Genomic DNA, 17,834 nt, shown 5'->3' with positions numbered 1-17,834 from the left:
CCTCAGCTAAAAGCTCCTCATGAACACATTCTACTTGGGGAGAACTCAAGTCCAAATCTGTCTCCGTACTTCTGCCCCTTGTTTAAGTTTGACTTTCTAGGGTACAGAAGGACATGTCCAGGCTCTCTCCCATGACAGCCCTTTAAATGCTTTACAATGGTTACCAAGTTTTGCACACAATGCTATGAATACCAGTATCTAAAGCTGGTGCTGGTGCTAGTGTTTCTCCTCCTCTCCTCCCAAATGGACCTAGAACAGCCAGTGCTATATGCCTCCCCCCTCCTCAAGTAAGTATGAAAGTGGCAGCAATGGATGACCCAGGTTTGTGGAACTTTGGAATATAGAAGAGAGGTGTCCTAACCTTCTAAGCGGGGATTTAAGGTCCATTGGAAGTGGTGTGAGTGGAAGCCTCTGACTATCCAAAACCTTTGAGCCAGAGATGCCAGTGCCAGGGAAATACGCTCAAGATCAAATATAAAAAAGAAAAGTCTTATATATATATTAAAATATTCACAACAGCACTTTTTGGAGTAGCAAAGAATTGGAAACCCAGGGAGGTGGCCACTGACTGGATATTGTCTAAACAAGTTGCATTAAGGTAATGAAATATTACTATGCAATAAGAAACAACAAATACGAAGAATTCATAGAAAATGAGAAGATTTCTATAAAGTGGTACAGAATAAAGTAAGGAGACCAGGAAAAGAATATAGCTAATGAATATATTAATATAGATAGAAAGTCAATAAAACCAAATTTAATGCAGTGAAATAATAATGATCAAGTTTAGTCCCAGAAAATGGGAGAGAAAAGCATCTCCCTCCCTCCCTTCTTTGTAGAATTGGAATCTGTAGTTATGGAATATTTCATTTTTAGGCACAGTCAGTTATTTTGCTGATGTACTTCTTTTTTAAGGAAGGAAGAGATAATATATTCAAAAATAAATGCGATGTAAAGCCAAAGAAAAAAATAAACTTTTAAAATAAAACAAACTTTATATTTTAAAATTATGTTCTTAGAAAACAGGGCTATTCCCAATCTTTTATTAATCCTATATACAAAAGTAGGGTTAAAGTGATAGGTTCAAATTAGTTAATATATGTAAAGTGATTTACAAACCTAAAATGTTATATAAGTGCTGGCTATTATTTGTAGTAGTAGTATTGGTGGTGGTGGTAGAGGTGGTAGTGGTAGTAGTAGTAGTAGTCATTGTCTTTTGGTAAGGAAGAAACTAGTTGTAGGAAAATACTTATACACATAAGGGAAGAGGTGGAAATATTTACTTTTTTTAAAATGTCTGCAGAACCACCTTCTAATTTATAAAAATTGGATTTTTGTTGGTTTATACATCAATCAATACCGTGATATTACTGGGTGATCTTGATTTTTATTCTAGACAGGAATTCTTAACTTAGAGTCTATGAATTTCTTTTTAAAAATATTTTGTTTAACATACTTCAATATAATTTTCTCTGTAATCCTATATATATTCTTTTATGTATTTAAAAACAGTATTCTGAGATGGGGTCTGTATGCTTCACAAGACTGCACAAGGTGTCCATAACATGTACACAAAGGCTCAACCCAGATATTCTAGAACACAAGATAAGCGATTGGCAAATGACAACTTCAGGCTTTTGAATACTTAAAACAGTTGAATCATACTTGGCATTTGTATACCATTTACAGTTTTTACATTATATCAGTTTCTCTAATACCCCTGTGAAGTAAGCAGATCAACTGCCACTATTTCCACTTCCCAGGAAACTGAGGCCTCTAGAAATTAAATGGCATACCAAACATCACCTAGTAAGTGAGTGGCAGTGTTCATACTAGAACTCAGGTCTTCTGACTCTTAGATTAGCCTGTTGCATTATGCAATGATTACACTATAGTTTGGTGCCTCTGAATCTGATAAACCCACAAAAATCTAAAATTAGTCTAGAAAGATTCAGAATCAGTTAGGCAGTTTGCTATAGTAGAGAAGTGCTATATTTGGAACCAGAAGCCCTGAATTTAAATTCTGGCTCTCCCAGTACTTGTTTTACTTTGTACTTCAGTTTCTTCATCTCTAAAATAAAAGGATTAAAATAGATTTTCTTTAAGAATCTTTCATGATTCCAAAGCCTGGGGGGCGGGGGCAGAAGGACTAGGATAGACTAAGAAGTTAGTCTTACAGTTTAGTAAGATTGGCACCTAATTATCCCTAGATGCATATGCTTCATCTTCATCTTTATCACCACCACCACCATCATCATCATCATCAATCATCATCACATAGAGGAAATGGACAAAACCTATGTGCTGTGAATTTGGTGAGGAGGAACATCTGCTCTCCCCCTTCCAACACTTAAAAGTAATCATACAGAACTATTTTGGAATATTTCCAGTGATGGTAAGCCCACTACATCATGTAGTAATAATATTTCACATTTGAATATAAGCTTATATTTGTTAGCCAACATTTACACATTTTTTTGAATAGCTTTATTTGCTCTAAAGTTCTCCTTTATAATGAGCAAAAATTCTGCCTCCCAATGAATTCCACACGTTGATACCAGGGGCCAATATATAGCACAACTCAAAATAAATCTAATTCCCTTTTCCTGTTTTGATATGATTCTAAAGAACCGCATCAAAATAAAAAATGCCTTCTTAGGCCTTTTCCCCCAAAATTTCCACAAAGGATAAGAATCAAGTATTTGAGCTGTTTAAAGGGGTGGGAGAGTGAGAAGGAAAAAATAGAAGGATGTAATCTCCAGCTTAAGGATCAATGGTTGAACATCTGGGAGCTGGCAATTCTGGGCATACATTTCCCATAACCTGAATTCTCAACGCCCTAAATATCCAACTCATCAAATGAAAAACCTAAAAGGAGAAAGTCTGTACATCTTTAAACTCTCCTGGAGTAATTACTTTGGGTCAACGTTAATCTCATCCACATGCACAAAATCATGGAAATGAATAAGATGACAAATTACTGATATCAGTTGTGTGAGCAATACTGACAAAAACCAAGACTAGCTGATTTTTTCCTCCTAATCCATGATTTTTTTCTACCATAAAGAACACACCCAACATTGATTTTCAAGTCAGAAGACTTGGGTTCTAGACTTAAATCTTCTATTAACTAGAGGAGTTTGAACAAGTAACCAATTTTCTGTGCCTCAGGTTCCTTTCCTGTCAAATGAGGGGGTTCACTTAAGTTATTTCTAGGGTCTGTCAACTTTTGAATTCTACAATGCCTTTTATTACTCAATATCAATACTCGAAATCATATTATATGGTACTTAAATGGAAGTTCCAAGGGATAAAAATGAAATTGGAGTATTCAGCAGGATGTGAAACATACACGTGAATAGATAGATGGATAGATGAATGGATAGATGGATAGACAGATAGATACACATATACAAAGACATAACCTTCCACACAGATTTAAAAATGTAAATGCAGCTAATAATAATGATTTTATTTTCAAAGGAGCCAAATTATCCCATGGTAGAGTTTCCTATTCTAAGACTTCATAATTACATGAATGCTCAATTAGAAATGCTACCTACCTTGCAATTTATTTCTCTTTTTCACAGTAAAAAATTTAAACATTATCTATTTGCAAATATCCTTATTACAACCTCCTTTGAAAAATAAAGTCCCAAAGTATAGAATTCATTATTTAAAAAAAATCTTTATAAATTATGCCTTTTTTAAAAAGTTATGAACAAAAAAGACTTGATAAAATGGTATTTTTTGACATTTAATTATCTTTTCTTTTGGGATAATGATTTTTTCATGCTGGAATCAGTATAAAAATCCTTTGTAGATTGTGTGGAAATCAATTAATGTGTTTTTATACCTATTTTTCCTCTCCTTAACCACCAGCTAGGACATTTTAATCATGCATCTTATATTAAAAAATTATGTTTTTTATTGGCTTGCTGATACTTATTCCCAGGCTTTGGGCTTTTGCTGAGGTCAGTTCCAAAGGCATAATACAGCTGCTGCCACCGGCTGCTGCTGCTTCCTTCCAGGTGACTTCCTAATGTTTCTGCCATCTGCTGGTACACATGCAGACATCAAGGTAATGATGACATTGCCCAGATGATAACACTGATGAGGGAAAGTGGAGGCCCCCTTTACTTTGAATAATCATAGCTTTCCCAAAAAATCATTGCTTAGTCTCTGGGGACAAGTGTCACCCTTACCTGAAGCAATGGACTGGCAGGAAAAGCAATGGACTTGATAGTCACAAGATGGCAGTTGGTTTCCCATCTCCCCCACTTCTTCTTGGGTGGCCTTAGGCAAGTCCCTCTACTTCTTTGAGCCTCATTTTACTCATTTTTAAACAGTGGAGATAATAAGTAGATTCTATTTATCAAATAGTCTTTAAGTGCCTACTATGTGCAGGGCACTATAGCAGGTACTAGGGAGAAAAAGACAAAAAACCAACTGTCTTCCTGTGCCACTTCAGGAGTTCACATTCTTATGGAAGTGGGGAGGCTATTGTTTATGCATAAATAACTAAATTTGAGAGTAGACACTAGATACTTTCAGTATGCAGAGAATATTAAAAACTAAGATAATGAGGAAAAGTCTCAGCTTCGTGGAGGAAGGAGATGGCATGTGGGGTCTTTTTTAAAGGAAACTGGAGATTTGAAGAAGCAAGGGTAAGGAAGAGGTCTATTCCAGGTATTGGGGACAGCTAGTGTAAAGAAATGGCTTAGTAAATGAATTCTTGGGTTGAATAGGAGGAACAACAAATAGTCCAATTGGGAGAGTAGATTATATGAAGAAGAGCTGTGTGAACTAAGCTGGAAAGGTAAGCTCCAGCCAGATCGGGAAGGGTTTTGAATGCCAAATAGAAATTTCCATTTTATTCCAGAGGCAGTAGAGAGTGAAGATTTTTGAGAATGGGAAGGATATGGTCAGCTATGTGATGTAGAAGCACTAGTTGGGCAGCCATATGGTTAACAATTGAACTGCCTCTTTCAGATGATTAATGGGATCATACATATAGACCTACAAGGGACCTTAGACTAGGCCATCAAGTCAGACTCCCTCACTTTACCATGAGAAAACTGAGACTCAGTGACTTACCCAGGGTCACAGAGCTGTGTCTCAGGTATGAATTGATTCAGATTCTAAGTCTTTCGGTCTACCCGTTTATATCTCCTATCTATCTCCCTCACACCAGTGTTTTAAGACAAAAAAGAAAATGCTTTGTAAACCTTAAAGTACTATTTTAAAATTATTTATTATCATTCACAGAGGCAGCAGGGCACAGTGGATAGAAAGCTTGCCTTGAACTGGTAACACCTGGGTTCAAAAGTAATCCATCCATACTAGTCACATGACCCTGGGAAAATCAGGCAACTTTGCAGTGCCTCCAGGCCATTCTGTATGATTACAAATCATAGAATAGTTGCAAATCTGCATCCAGTGGAGGCAGTTCCTTCACCAGGAGCTCCCTACTACATTGAAATCACAAACATGTCATTGACCTCATTTATAGCTTCATAGATAGCAATCAATCAACAAACATTTATTAAGCACCTACTATGTTCCAAGCCCTGAAGTGACCATGGGGTGAAAAAACAGACTCTATCCTCAAGGACCTTACAATCAAGTTGAGGAGATAATGCACCAACGAATACATACAAACAATCTATATACAAGATGAATAAGAAGTAATTGATAGATGGAAGGCTCTAGAATTAAGACATTAGAAAGGGCTTCCTGTAAAAGATGGGATTTTAGTTGGGACTTAAAAAGAAGCTAGAGAAGGCATTGCACAGAGATGATAAGCGAGAGCATTCCTGGTATGGGCAACAGAGAAAATAGAATTGCAGTCACAGATGTTGAATTCTGTTTTCACCTCTCTCATTTACTTTCTGTGAACTTGAACATCACCTTTCTGAGTCTCAGCTTCCCCACCTACAGAATAGTAATGACACTTGCATTATTTACCGCCCAAGGTTACTGGGAGGAATGAGTTTTATGAATTGTCCAGTACTCAGGAGCAGCAACAGTCATAAGATTTAGCAGTAGCAGTGCTCCAAAGAATATACGATCACACCACCATGGATATTCCTCCATTGGACCAGAAAGCAACCCATCCTTATCTTCATATTTGTTAGGTATTGTGGTATTACATGGCATATGAATGGAATGGAATATTACTGTCCTGTAAAAAAATATTTGCATGAATGCAGAAAAGCATGGAAATATCTTTATTAATTGATGCAAAGTAAAGTCAGCAGAATAAAGAAAACAATATACACAATAACTATAGTGTAGGTAGAAAGAATGACTACACTCTATGACCAAATTTTAAAGATCAAGCTGTTTGATGTTGTTTGTCATTCATTCGTGTTTGAAGAGGATCAAAATGACATCGTGATGTTGGGGCCAATGTACAGTGTGTCCAGCTGTGGCTATTCATACCAAAATGAGTTTGGAAGGCTCTACCACAGGTCAGACATAAACAGTCTATGTGACCATTTAGGAAGGAGAAGTCTCTAAATTTGCCCATCGCATTTCTTTGGAGCTACTGCAATTCTGTTTTGCTCATAGTGTATAGTGCCTTCTTTGATACAAGCATGTCATGCTGGACAATCCTGTGCCAGTGTCTCCCATGTCTCACATTTGATTTCTGAAGCTCTTCAGAAAGACCTTGAGAGTGTCCTATAGTTCTTATTCTGACCTTCATGTGAGCACTTGTCTTGTGTAAGTTCTTCTATATAAAATAGTCTTTTTAGGCAAGTGTACATTTGGAATTCAAACAATGTGGCCAGTCGACTGGAGCTGCCCTCTTTGAAGTACAGTTTGAATGCCTGGCAGGACCCTTGCCTGGTGATCCTCAGCAGGACACAAATGAAGGAATATGAGATGATATCCCCAACCTACCCCTTTGTTGAGCTGGGAGGTCCACAATATTGCAAAATGTTTTGAATACTTTCAATGTATTGATCAGTCATGCTGATTTTTTTCCTCTCTAAAAAGTACTATTTGTTATATGGGATGATTATCTGGGAGGAGATGGGATATTTCAGATAACTATGATTATGTAAGAAACAGAAAACATCAATAAATCTTATTTTAAAAGACCACTATCTTCCTGTTAAGGCAGATACATGGTGCACAGTTTACCGGGCTGGGAATCAGAAAGGCTCTTCTTCCTGAGTTAAAATCTGGCCTCAGACACTTATAAGCTGTGTGACCCAGGACAAGTCACTTAACCCTGTTTCCCTCACTTTCCTTAACTGTAAAATGAGTTGGAGAAGGAAATGGCAAACTACTCCAGTCTCTTTGCCAAGAGAACTTCAACTTAGAGTCATGAAGAGTCAGATACAAGTGACAAATGACTAAGCAACAACAACCTCTCTATTAGATGTTTTTCCATGTGCACAGGCATCTCAAGCTCAAGGTATCCAGAATATAAACTTTCCCCTTTCTTGACCCTGCAATAACTTTATTCATTCTATTGAAGGTACCACCATTGTTACTAAGGTTGGTAACTTTGCCATCTCCTACTACTCTTCTCTCATCTTCTATATCCAAACAGCAGCTAAGTCTTATCGATTCTACCTACACATCATTTGCATTATCTCATGCTGTCTACTCACATGGTCAGTGGGCTCTCATAACCTCCTGCCTAGGCTACTAAATAGATTCCTAATTAGAATCCCAGTTCCTAATCTCTCTCCTTTCCAACACATCTTTGATAAATACGAATCTGAATGTGCTTTCCCCACCTTCATCGGCTCCCTCTTGCCTCACGATAAAGGACAAGTTCTTCAGCTATACCGATAAAGCCCTTCTCAATCTGGATCCACACTACTTTTCTAGGATTAATGTACATTACTCCCTACGTGAACTTTATGTTCCTGACAAACTGCCCTACTTTCTCTTTTCCAACATCAACACTCAGTCTTGTTGCTCCAGCTTAACAAGCATGGTCTCCTCACATACACGTTGTAGGATCTCTAGCTCCCTTCAAAGCTCAGTTGACAGGCCATTTCTCGTGAGAAGGCTTTCTTGATTCCCTCCCTTAGTTGTTAGCATTGTTCCCATCAAGTTCAATTAATCACATTTTTATCTGTTTGCTTGCACTGTGTAAGCACTAGAGTATGACCTCCGTAAGGGTAATAGAACACAAGCTTCTTTCTTTCCTCATTTTTTTATTCCTTCTCTCACTTCTTCCTTCTTTATTTCCTTCCTTCCTTCCCTTCATTTCTTCCTAATCAATGATTGTTGGTTTGCTTTAACCTTGTGTTTCTGCTTATCTGTTAGGGTAACATGTAAACACTCTACTAGATATTATGAATCTTGGAGTCAAAAAAAGATGTCTACATAAAATAGATATTCATCTCTCCTCTTGAATATATCATTACCATTTTTCGTGATAGTATAAAGACGTATTGAGTAACTTAGCTTGCCATAATGTAATGACAACACAATCTATCTTAGGATTATTATTTCAGAATTTCATTCCATCAAGTTTAATGAGGCAGTTAATTATTACTACCTGTCTTTCTATGGAAAGATTGCCCTCTAGAAGACTAATAACATATATGTTAATACAAAAGCTTTCTTCTTTTTTAGTATGCCTCTTGACTCACAGTTACCAATGTGTGGCCTTTATTTTTAATCACACAAATAGGATAACTGAGAATTCTTCCTCTTTAAAGATCAAAGGCTGACATGCTTCACTGTAGCCCCAGGCAAACAGGCATCTTCAAGCATGACAAGAAAGTAGGCCAGACCTCCACACGCTTCAGTAGAGCCCTGGGGAAATGGAGAAACACCCCACCAGGCCTCAGTACAAGCAAGATATCACCACAAGGATCTCAGCTCAGCACTAAGTAAGCTGCCAGACCGCTACAGCCTCCAGCAGCACAGCCACCTCACACCCCACCACTCAGCACAGCACCAGATATAATGGTCCCCCAGGGGGCCTCAGGGAAACATCAGTGCAGCCCCAGGTGAACAGCCAGGGCCTATAGCCACTGGCACAAGAAGCCTGAGACATTGCCCCTTCCACCCTGGATGCATAGCTCAGATTTAAAAGAAAGAAAAAAGGCAAAAAGAAAAAAGGGCAACGCTGAAAGAAAAATTTGACCATAGGAGGTTATTATGGTGACAGGCAAGACCAAGACACAAACTCAGAAGAGGATAACAATGTCAAAACACCTATGAGCAAAACCCCAAAGAAAAATGGGAAGTGGTCTCAAGCCCAGAAAGAACTTGTGGAAGAGAGAAAAAAGGAGCTTAAAAATCATATAAAGAGGTAGAAGAAAATGGTTTCCCAATGAGAGTGATGCAAGAGGATTATGAAAAAGGGAGTCTGCAATTTGAAAGGACATAGAGTATTCCTAACTGGAAGATTTGGGGTAGATTTTTTGTAGTAGCTAACATGAGATACAATTCAAAAAAGTAGATAGGATTTTAATATTTAGGTAAAGGCCAGGAAATAACAAGTCACTCCAGGCATAGGAAACAGCAAGAACAAAGACAAGGGAACAGAACTACCTGAGATCAATCTGAGGCATTGTTGTAATAGAAGCAACCACAATGAGTAGAAGTATGACATGGAGCTTGAAAGACAGGTTACAGCCAGATGCTGAGGGCTACAAATGCCACACTTGAAAATTTCTAGTTTATTTAAAATGAAACAGAAAGTCACTGAAGATATTTGAGAAAAGGAGTGATGTCATTGGATATGTTTAATAGAAAGGTTAATTTTCCAGTGGTATGAAGAAGACACAGTGGGGTCAAATAGAAAGAGGTTTAGGATTATGTGATCCTATAACTTAAACCTGGAAGAGAATTTAGGAATTTTCTATTACAATCACCCTCATTTTGCAGTTGAAGAAACTGATGCCTGTTTAAGCCTACCCAAATAATAAAAAGAAGCAGAACGATGTGCGCACCATAACGCCAACTTCAAACATTTATAAGACTATATAGAATAGCAAACGTTATCCCAATAATTTTACAAGGAGAAGAGAAAAATTAAGATGGAATCCGCTAAACTATAGGGTAGTGAGTTTAATTTTAATTTCCTGGGAAAATCCTAGAAAACACGGAATAGTTTGTGAACACCTAGAAGAGGAGGCAAAGAGCCAGGGTAGCTCCATCAAGAATGAATCATACCAAAGCAACCTTATTTTGTTTTTTGGATGGGATTACAGACTGTAAGATCAGGGGCATATTTTGGACACAGCTTGTCTTGATTTTAGCAAAGCATTTGGCAAAGCCTTTCATGTTATGTTTGTAAGTAGCAGAAAGACATGTGGGCTAGATGTTATTATAATTAGGTGGATTCTAAATTGGCTGAATGGCTAGATCCAAAGCATACTCATTAATTTTCAGATGTCAGGTTGGAAGGCAGTCTCCAGTAGAGTGCCCCAGGGATCTCGTGCATGGCCTCAAACTGTTTTAAAACATATTTTTTTCAGTTTTTCACATTTTTTGGATATATAACTGGCATGTTTGTCAAATCAGATTACAAAAAGCTGGAAGGGATAGCTAACAAACTAGATAATTAAGTCAGGAACCAAAATGATCTTGGCAGAATTAAACGTTAGACTCCATCTAATAAGATGACCCTTAATTGTGATGAATTAACTCTTATACTTCAGTTCAAAAACTCAACAAAACAAATAGCACATGGGATAGAGATGACTAAAAAGTAATTGATAAAGATTTGGAGGCAGTAGTGAACTAGGATAATATCTAAAGTTCTCAGCTTAGATTTTAAAGTCTTTCATAAGCTGACCCCAAAACTATCATTCCAAACTCACTGTACCTTTACTTGTTCTCTTGTACTCTGCAATCTAGCCAAACTGGCCCTCTCTTTTTTCCTTAGACAAGATACTCTGTCAGCCATCTGTCTTTACACTGGCTATCCTACATGACTAAAATGCATTCCCTTCTCCTCCACCTCATGGTATCCCTCCTTTCCTTTCAAGATACAACTTAAATACTACCTTCTGCATTAAGTCTTTCATGATCCCCCTCCAACTGCTAGTGTAGTACCTCCCAAATCACCTTATATTTAAATACCCTGCATTAATTCTCTTTATAATTAAATATTTATATATGTGTGCATATTTATGTACATATGTGTGTATAAGTATGTGTAATATATGTGTATATCATAATAAGGAAATCAACAAATATATGTTGATTTTATATTTATTTGTTGATTTGTTGATATATATGTGTATATGTATTTTTTATTTCCCCATTATGATGTAAGTTTCTCATAACTAGAGATTTTTTCACCCATTGCATTGGTATCCCCAGTCCCTAATACAGCGTATGACACATAGTCTGAACTTAGCAAATGCTTTTTGAATAACTCAATGTACGTCAACAGGGTAAAACAGCAGCTAAGAAAATTAATACAATCTTAAAAAATGAATGCATTAAGACAAGTATAGGAACAGCTAGGAAGTGCAGTAGATGCACTGGACCTGGAGTCAGGAAGACCTAAGTTTAAATTCTGCCTCTGACACTTATATGACACTCAACAACTCACTTAACTGTTTTTGCCTCAGTTTCCTCATCTGTAAAAATGAGCTGGAAAAGGAAATGACAAACTACTCCAGTATCTTTGCCAAGAAAACCCCAAGTGGGGTCACAGAGTCAGATACGACTAAAATGACTGAACAATAAAGAAGAAAAGTGCAGTGGTTAGGGCCAGGGAGATGAGTATCAGTTGAAGGAATGATATACTTGGAGGAGTGAAAACATGGCAAAGAAAGGATGAGGGGAAGACCATGATAACCATCTTCAAGTAGGATGGTAGAAGCATAAATTTACAACTGGGGGATCGTTAGAGGTCATCTAGCACAACCACCTTATTATTTATTGATGAGGAAACAAAGGCCATGAGAGGTTGTCACTTGTCCAAGGTCATACAAGTAGTGAGTGCCAGAACCAACTGCTCTGAGGCATGCTCCAGTTCTATTTGAAGGACTATCATGTAAAAGAGAGGTCAGACATCTTCTTTTTGGCCAAAGGGCACAAACTCGGAGCAATGTATGGAAGTAATAAAGAGGCAAATTTCAGTTTGGTGTGAGGAAAATCTTCCTAGAAGAGATATTCTAAAATGTAATTGGCTGCTACAGGAGATAGTCTCCTTCTTTAGGAAATAAATTCCTCTTCTTCAATGCCATTTCTCTTAAATGCCATAATCTGATGTGTTTTCCACACATTTCAAGACTTCCCTGTGACACAAACTGACTGTGTCACCCTGAGCAAGTGACTTAACCTCTCTGTACTCCAGGTAACTCTTTATAAGTTGCAGGGTAGGTGTCAAATTATTGCATTGGTAGAGGGAGTCTGATCATCTCAGAGTTCCCTATACCAATGAAATCACATTTTCTCATATCAGTAATGTGCATATATTTACACGTATATACTGTCTCCCCCAATAAAATATAATTCCTTAAGGCCAGTAGCTTTTCAATTTTTTTCGTTGGGTTTTTTTTGTTTGTTTTCAGATTCAATGCCTGGCACCACAGGTGCCTGGCATGTACTAGATACCTAAGAAATGCTTGTTGGTTGATTGATTAGTTTCTGGTCATGACAATACAGGTAAACACAAATGCAAGCCATAAATGGCACAGAATTAAACCAAGCAATAATCATATCAGCAATCAGAAATCAGGATGGAGATCTTCAGGTGTGTACCCAATTAAGGTCAGAAAATTGTAAAACAGTCTCTTCCAATTCACTTTTTATTTGTTTATTTAGTTGTTTTTCAGCCATATCTGACTCTTTGTGACCCCACTTGGCATTTTCTTGGCAGTGGTTTAGCATCTCCTGCTCCAGCTGAGAGGCAACCTGGGTTAAGTGATTTGCCCAGGGTCACACGACTCATAAGTGTCTGAGGCCATATTTGAACTCAGGTCCTTTCTCTAGGTCCAATGCTCTATCCACTGAGCCACCTAGCTGCCTGTCCTCCTCATTACCGCCCCCCCCCCAAAAAGTTAAGCACTGGAAACACTCCAGTGACTTGTCATTACTGCCTAGCTAATTTGGCAAGGAATGAAATCTGAGCATCAAGCACCACTGCTCTCAGTAGCAGTTGAGCTTTCCGAATCCAGCCCAGTGGGGCCTTGCCTCTTCATTTCTAACTATCCATGCTGAATACAGGCCTCTTGGGGCATGTTACTAAACAGAATCATTCATGGGAAAAACACAATTCTTTCACTCTTACACTTCAACCCAGGCAGAGAAGAGGACAGACAACAGAAATACTACTGCTGCCTTACCCACTTTATCAGCGCTGTTGAAACGGCTTGCAGAATTGAGTAATAGCAGGCTCAATTGTCACAAAGCATTATACCTGTTTTTAATATGCTGGGGAGAACCAAGACACTTGAAACTGCCATCAACCATGATTGCCAGACGAGTGCAAAGGGCTTCACACTCCTCCATGCTGGGAAAAATAAGGAACAAAAACCCATTAAGCAGTTAGGCCATATTCTTGGCAACCTTGGCTTTGTTCCAAATATTTTTAATTGGTCTTTAAATTAGGCTAGGAACAATAGAATACAGAAAGAGCTTTGATAATATTTAAGCATCGTTCCATTTCGCTGTGACAGAAAGCAAATGTCAAATGATATAGATTTAAATCTGTAGGAAAATACTGGGTAGTTGGAGCTCAAATATTATGGAATACTGATGAGTGAGAGAAATATTCCCTGATTCTTCCCTTGATATGTCAAGGTTGGAGGCTGCAAATGAATGGGATTTAGAATCACTAAAGTGCTTGTGGCAAATGTGTTTGAGAAGGAAGTAGGCTATGAACAACAGTCCTGGTCTTTAGGAGATTTGAATTCCACTCATCTGCTTCTAGAGGCCTATGAAAGGTTCAGGGTTGCTCCTGTCCTCCTATTCTAATATTTTCTCCTTCCCTACTTCTCTATGACTTCTTGGTCCTCTTCCTTCTCAAATCCAAAGGTTAGGATACAGGCTTGGAGGACCACTCTAGTTTCTATTATAAATAGAACTTCCCTGTACATAGTGTAATGATGGGATGATCTGTCCTGTCTATACAAAATCGTGAGCTATTTCTTTGTAGAGGGGAGAGTCAGACACATTGCTGAACAGACATCTGCTGTTATAAAATATATCAAGCTGGTGCTTTACCTTACTATTGTTGCTGTTCAGCTGTCCTCAATCATGTCCAATTCTTCGTGACCCCATTTGAGGTTTTTTTGGCAAAGATACAGGAGTTTGTCATTCCCTTCTCCAGTTCATTTTACAGATAAGGAAACTGAGACAAACAAGGTTAAGTGACTTGCCCAGGTCACACAGCTAGTAAGTGTCTGAGGCCAGATTTGTTCAGATTTGGCACTCTAACCACTATGTCACCTAGCTGCCCTTGCCTTTCTGTTAGGAGGAATGAGTGATCTCTGTTGAGTTCATAGAATCTTGGTTAACCTTTGCCATATTATTCTATGCCCCAAAGCGGTTTCATAACATCCATCATTCGTAGTTAATTTGTCACAGAATGGGTTGATAGAAATTACAGAAATTATGACAGTTAATGGCCATACCATGATTTCAAAATCCATCCTAATACATCAATGTTAAGCATACAACCTGGTAGAGTGGGGAAAAAATGTTAAGTTGGGATCCATCAAATGTAAGTTAAAAATTTTATCTTTAAAGTATGTGGGGGGGGTGTCAAGGTAGGGTAGAGGTGGACAAAATTGAGCTGGACCGACCCTTCTATAGTAGCTCTGAATATATAATTACACTATATGACAAATATTTTAGATAAAATTCAGAAGCATCCACATTTTCCATTTCAGGTAACCATTGCCAAGTCTTTCCATTTCTACTTTAACAACATCTTTATTATATGTCCTATTTTTACTATTCATACAGCATCACCATTCTAGTAAAGGCTCATACACCAGGACTATTGCAAAAATCTTCTGTCTGGTTTTTCTGCTTCAAGTCTCTGTACATTCTAATTTATCCTCCATTCAACTAACAACATGATTTTCCTAAATCACAAATCATGGCCCCCAACTCAATAAATGCCAGTTGCCCCCTATTTTGTTTGGGATTAATCCTTTCACAACCTTGGCCCTTTCTAACTTCTTGGTTTTCTACACTTGACTGTTCTAAAATCCAGTAATACCAGCCTTCTTGTAGTTCCTCTATTACCCAACTCTATTCTGTTTCCCAGACCTGGAATGCTCTCCCTCCTTTTTTCTGCTATCTCCTTTCCCTGGCTTCCTTCAAGACTCAGCTCAATCGCCACCTTCTGCACCTTACATATCGGCAAGAGGCCTTTCCTGCTCCTCCAACACACACTACTAGCGTCTCCTTTTGGAGATTACTTTCGACATACTCTGCATATAACTCATACATACCTAGTTGTACACATGTTGTGATCATAGTGGAATGTGAGCTCCTTGAGCCTAAAGACTGTTTTTGCTTTTCTTTGTAGCCTCAACATTCAGGCCAGTTCCTGGCATACAGTAAATGCTTTATAAATGTCTGTTGACTGACTGACTTAGTGGCACTGATTTTAAATATACTTAGCAACACCTCCCATCTTAAGCCGGTACTACAGAATTTGCCCAGATTCTAAAGACAACTAGCGGATGTGGTACATATAGTGGGAGACTAGGAGGGAAGAAAATCTAATTTTGAATCCTACCTCAGACACTTGTTATCTACGACCCTGGGTATGGCACTTAACCTCTCTCAGCCTCAATTTACACATCCATATCATCTATATAGCATTTACCTCACGTTGTTGTGAGGATCAAATATGGTAAGTTATGTAAAAAGCCATGCAAACCACAATGCATTATATAAATGCAAGCTATCATTATTATTTTTTCCTATTTATTCTCTGGAAGCACATGAGAACAAAACACATACAACCACACTCAATGCAGCCGCAACCATGACAAAAATAATAAAACTTTCCTTGGGTCCCTGCTGCCAACATAAAAGTTAGCCATTATTGTTCTAAAATTTCTCAACCTAAAGTAGCATACCTGTGTGAGGTAAGAACTGCAGCACATCCTTCCTGAACTTCCTTCATTATAGTTTTCCAGAGGTACCGCTTAGAGCCAGGATCCATTCCAGAGCTGGGTTCATCCTGAAGGTAAAAATATGGATTTATGAGGCAACTCAAGAAGAACCACGATAATACAAAACCTTAGGTACTGTGGAGGGCCAAATATACGGACTAAGGCACAGGGGAAAGGCTGTCTCCCCAGGAATCAGGTAATAAGCTCCTGGTCCTACCCCTACCATTGCAACCAACCTAGAAGGCCTTAGGCAAGTCATTTACTCTCTGTCCCTTGTCTTTTTCATCTGAAAATAAGGAAATTAGATGAGATTACCTCTACAGTTTCTTCTAGCTTTACATTCTATAATTATTGTCAAAAATTCGGGATTATATCACTAGCAGAAGGCAAAATGTTACTCTAAGGAAAAAAATTAATTTTCATAATATCAAGATCACATTATGAAAGATTTTTTAAAAGGTACAGTTATTCATGGTGGGTAGAATTTTAAGCCAGGGGAATCTTTTTTGTAAAGAACTCTCTCAGTACACAGTAAAAATTACAAACTAATTATACCTTTTGACCCAACAATTTTATTGCTAAGAATATATTTTACATAATTATTTATATTTTATATTTATAATGTCATGATCCATATCAAAAAAGTAAAAATATTATTTGTTCAAAAATTTTCAGAGCAATATCATTTATAACTGCAAAAAGTGAAACAAAAAGAAATCTAACAATAGAATAGTTAAATAAATTAATATTTCAATTATTATCTATCAGTGAAGAATCCACTATAATTGCACCATTATGTATAATGATAGCTCCTAATGTCAACTAATAAGTATTTACCAAGTGCCTATTTTATTCCAGGTAATGTGCTAATTGCTGGGGATTCAAATACAAGCAAGAAACTGTTCACTGCTCTAAAGGAACTTACACTCAAATGGGGGGTGGTGATTCTTGTGGGAAAGAATTCTGGAAAGTTGGAGGAAGAAGGAGTATAACAATGTGGGCTTGGTAAGGAAACTTTCAAAGAAAACTGTGGCAGCCTGAGCCCTGGAAGGATAAAGCAAGAATTCACCTCTCAGAGCAAAGCAAACCAGGGCTAGAATCTAAGTGTATGATGAGGTGGTGATGATCAGAGTAAGGTCATGGTGAGAAGACTACAAAGAAGGGGAGTAGAGAGGCCTATGCTCTGACAAGATGTGGAGGAAGTTTGTCAATTGAAGTTAAGACACCTGAAGCAGATTATAAGTATTCTTAGACAAGTATAAATTTGCATACTTTTAAGCTCTGTATTGATTTCTTATTAATTTACTTATTTTATGATGTGATGATCCATATGTAGAATTGAAATTTTCTGCCCTTCTAGATTTATTTTTTTTTAAATTAGAACATGGTTTTGGAAAAAAGTTTTCCCTTCACTACTCTTCATATTGATAGCAAAGTCCCCTTTTCAGCACTCTTTTTTTGGTGCTAAATTTCCTTTTTTGAAAATTTTATTTTATATATGATACTTCATTTTTGGACTGCTAAAATGACCCATTATGCTTTACATTTTATTTAATACTTTTTGTAATGAGTTCAATAATTTTACATACATTTAATATCTTTGGCATTATGCTTAACTTTACTTAATTTGGTGTTTTCTCATTAGTAGTACCATTAAGCTTAATTTTGCTTAATTTTGATATTTTTTCATTAATAGTACCATTAAGCAATCACATAATTACCTTGATAATATTACATAATTTTCCAAGTTTGAATTCA

General features: G+C 37.4%; 1 protein-coding gene across 1 annotated transcript in view; it reads right to left on the bottom strand.

Moving 5' to 3' along the window:
* Positions 1-17,834, bottom strand: part of ABCA13 (ATP binding cassette subfamily A member 13) — a 519,839-nt gene that overhangs the window by 16,827 nt on the left and 485,178 nt on the right. The window contains exons 63-64 of the mRNA XM_036739641.1: positions 16,041-16,144; positions 13,361-13,453 (exon numbers count right to left, since the gene is read on the bottom strand). Of these exons, the coding sequence (XP_036595536.1) occupies positions 13,361-13,453; positions 16,041-16,144 (197 nt within the window). The remainder of the gene's footprint in view (positions 1-13,360; positions 13,454-16,040; positions 16,145-17,834) is intronic.

This window comes from Trichosurus vulpecula, chromosome 9, assembly GCF_011100635.1.
Source record: "Trichosurus vulpecula isolate mTriVul1 chromosome 9, mTriVul1.pri, whole genome shotgun sequence".
Lineage (NCBI taxonomy): Eukaryota > Metazoa > Chordata > Mammalia > Diprotodontia > Phalangeridae > Trichosurus > Trichosurus vulpecula.
Note: the sequence above shows the minus strand (reverse complement) of the source record. Positions and strands in the feature narration are given on the sequence as shown.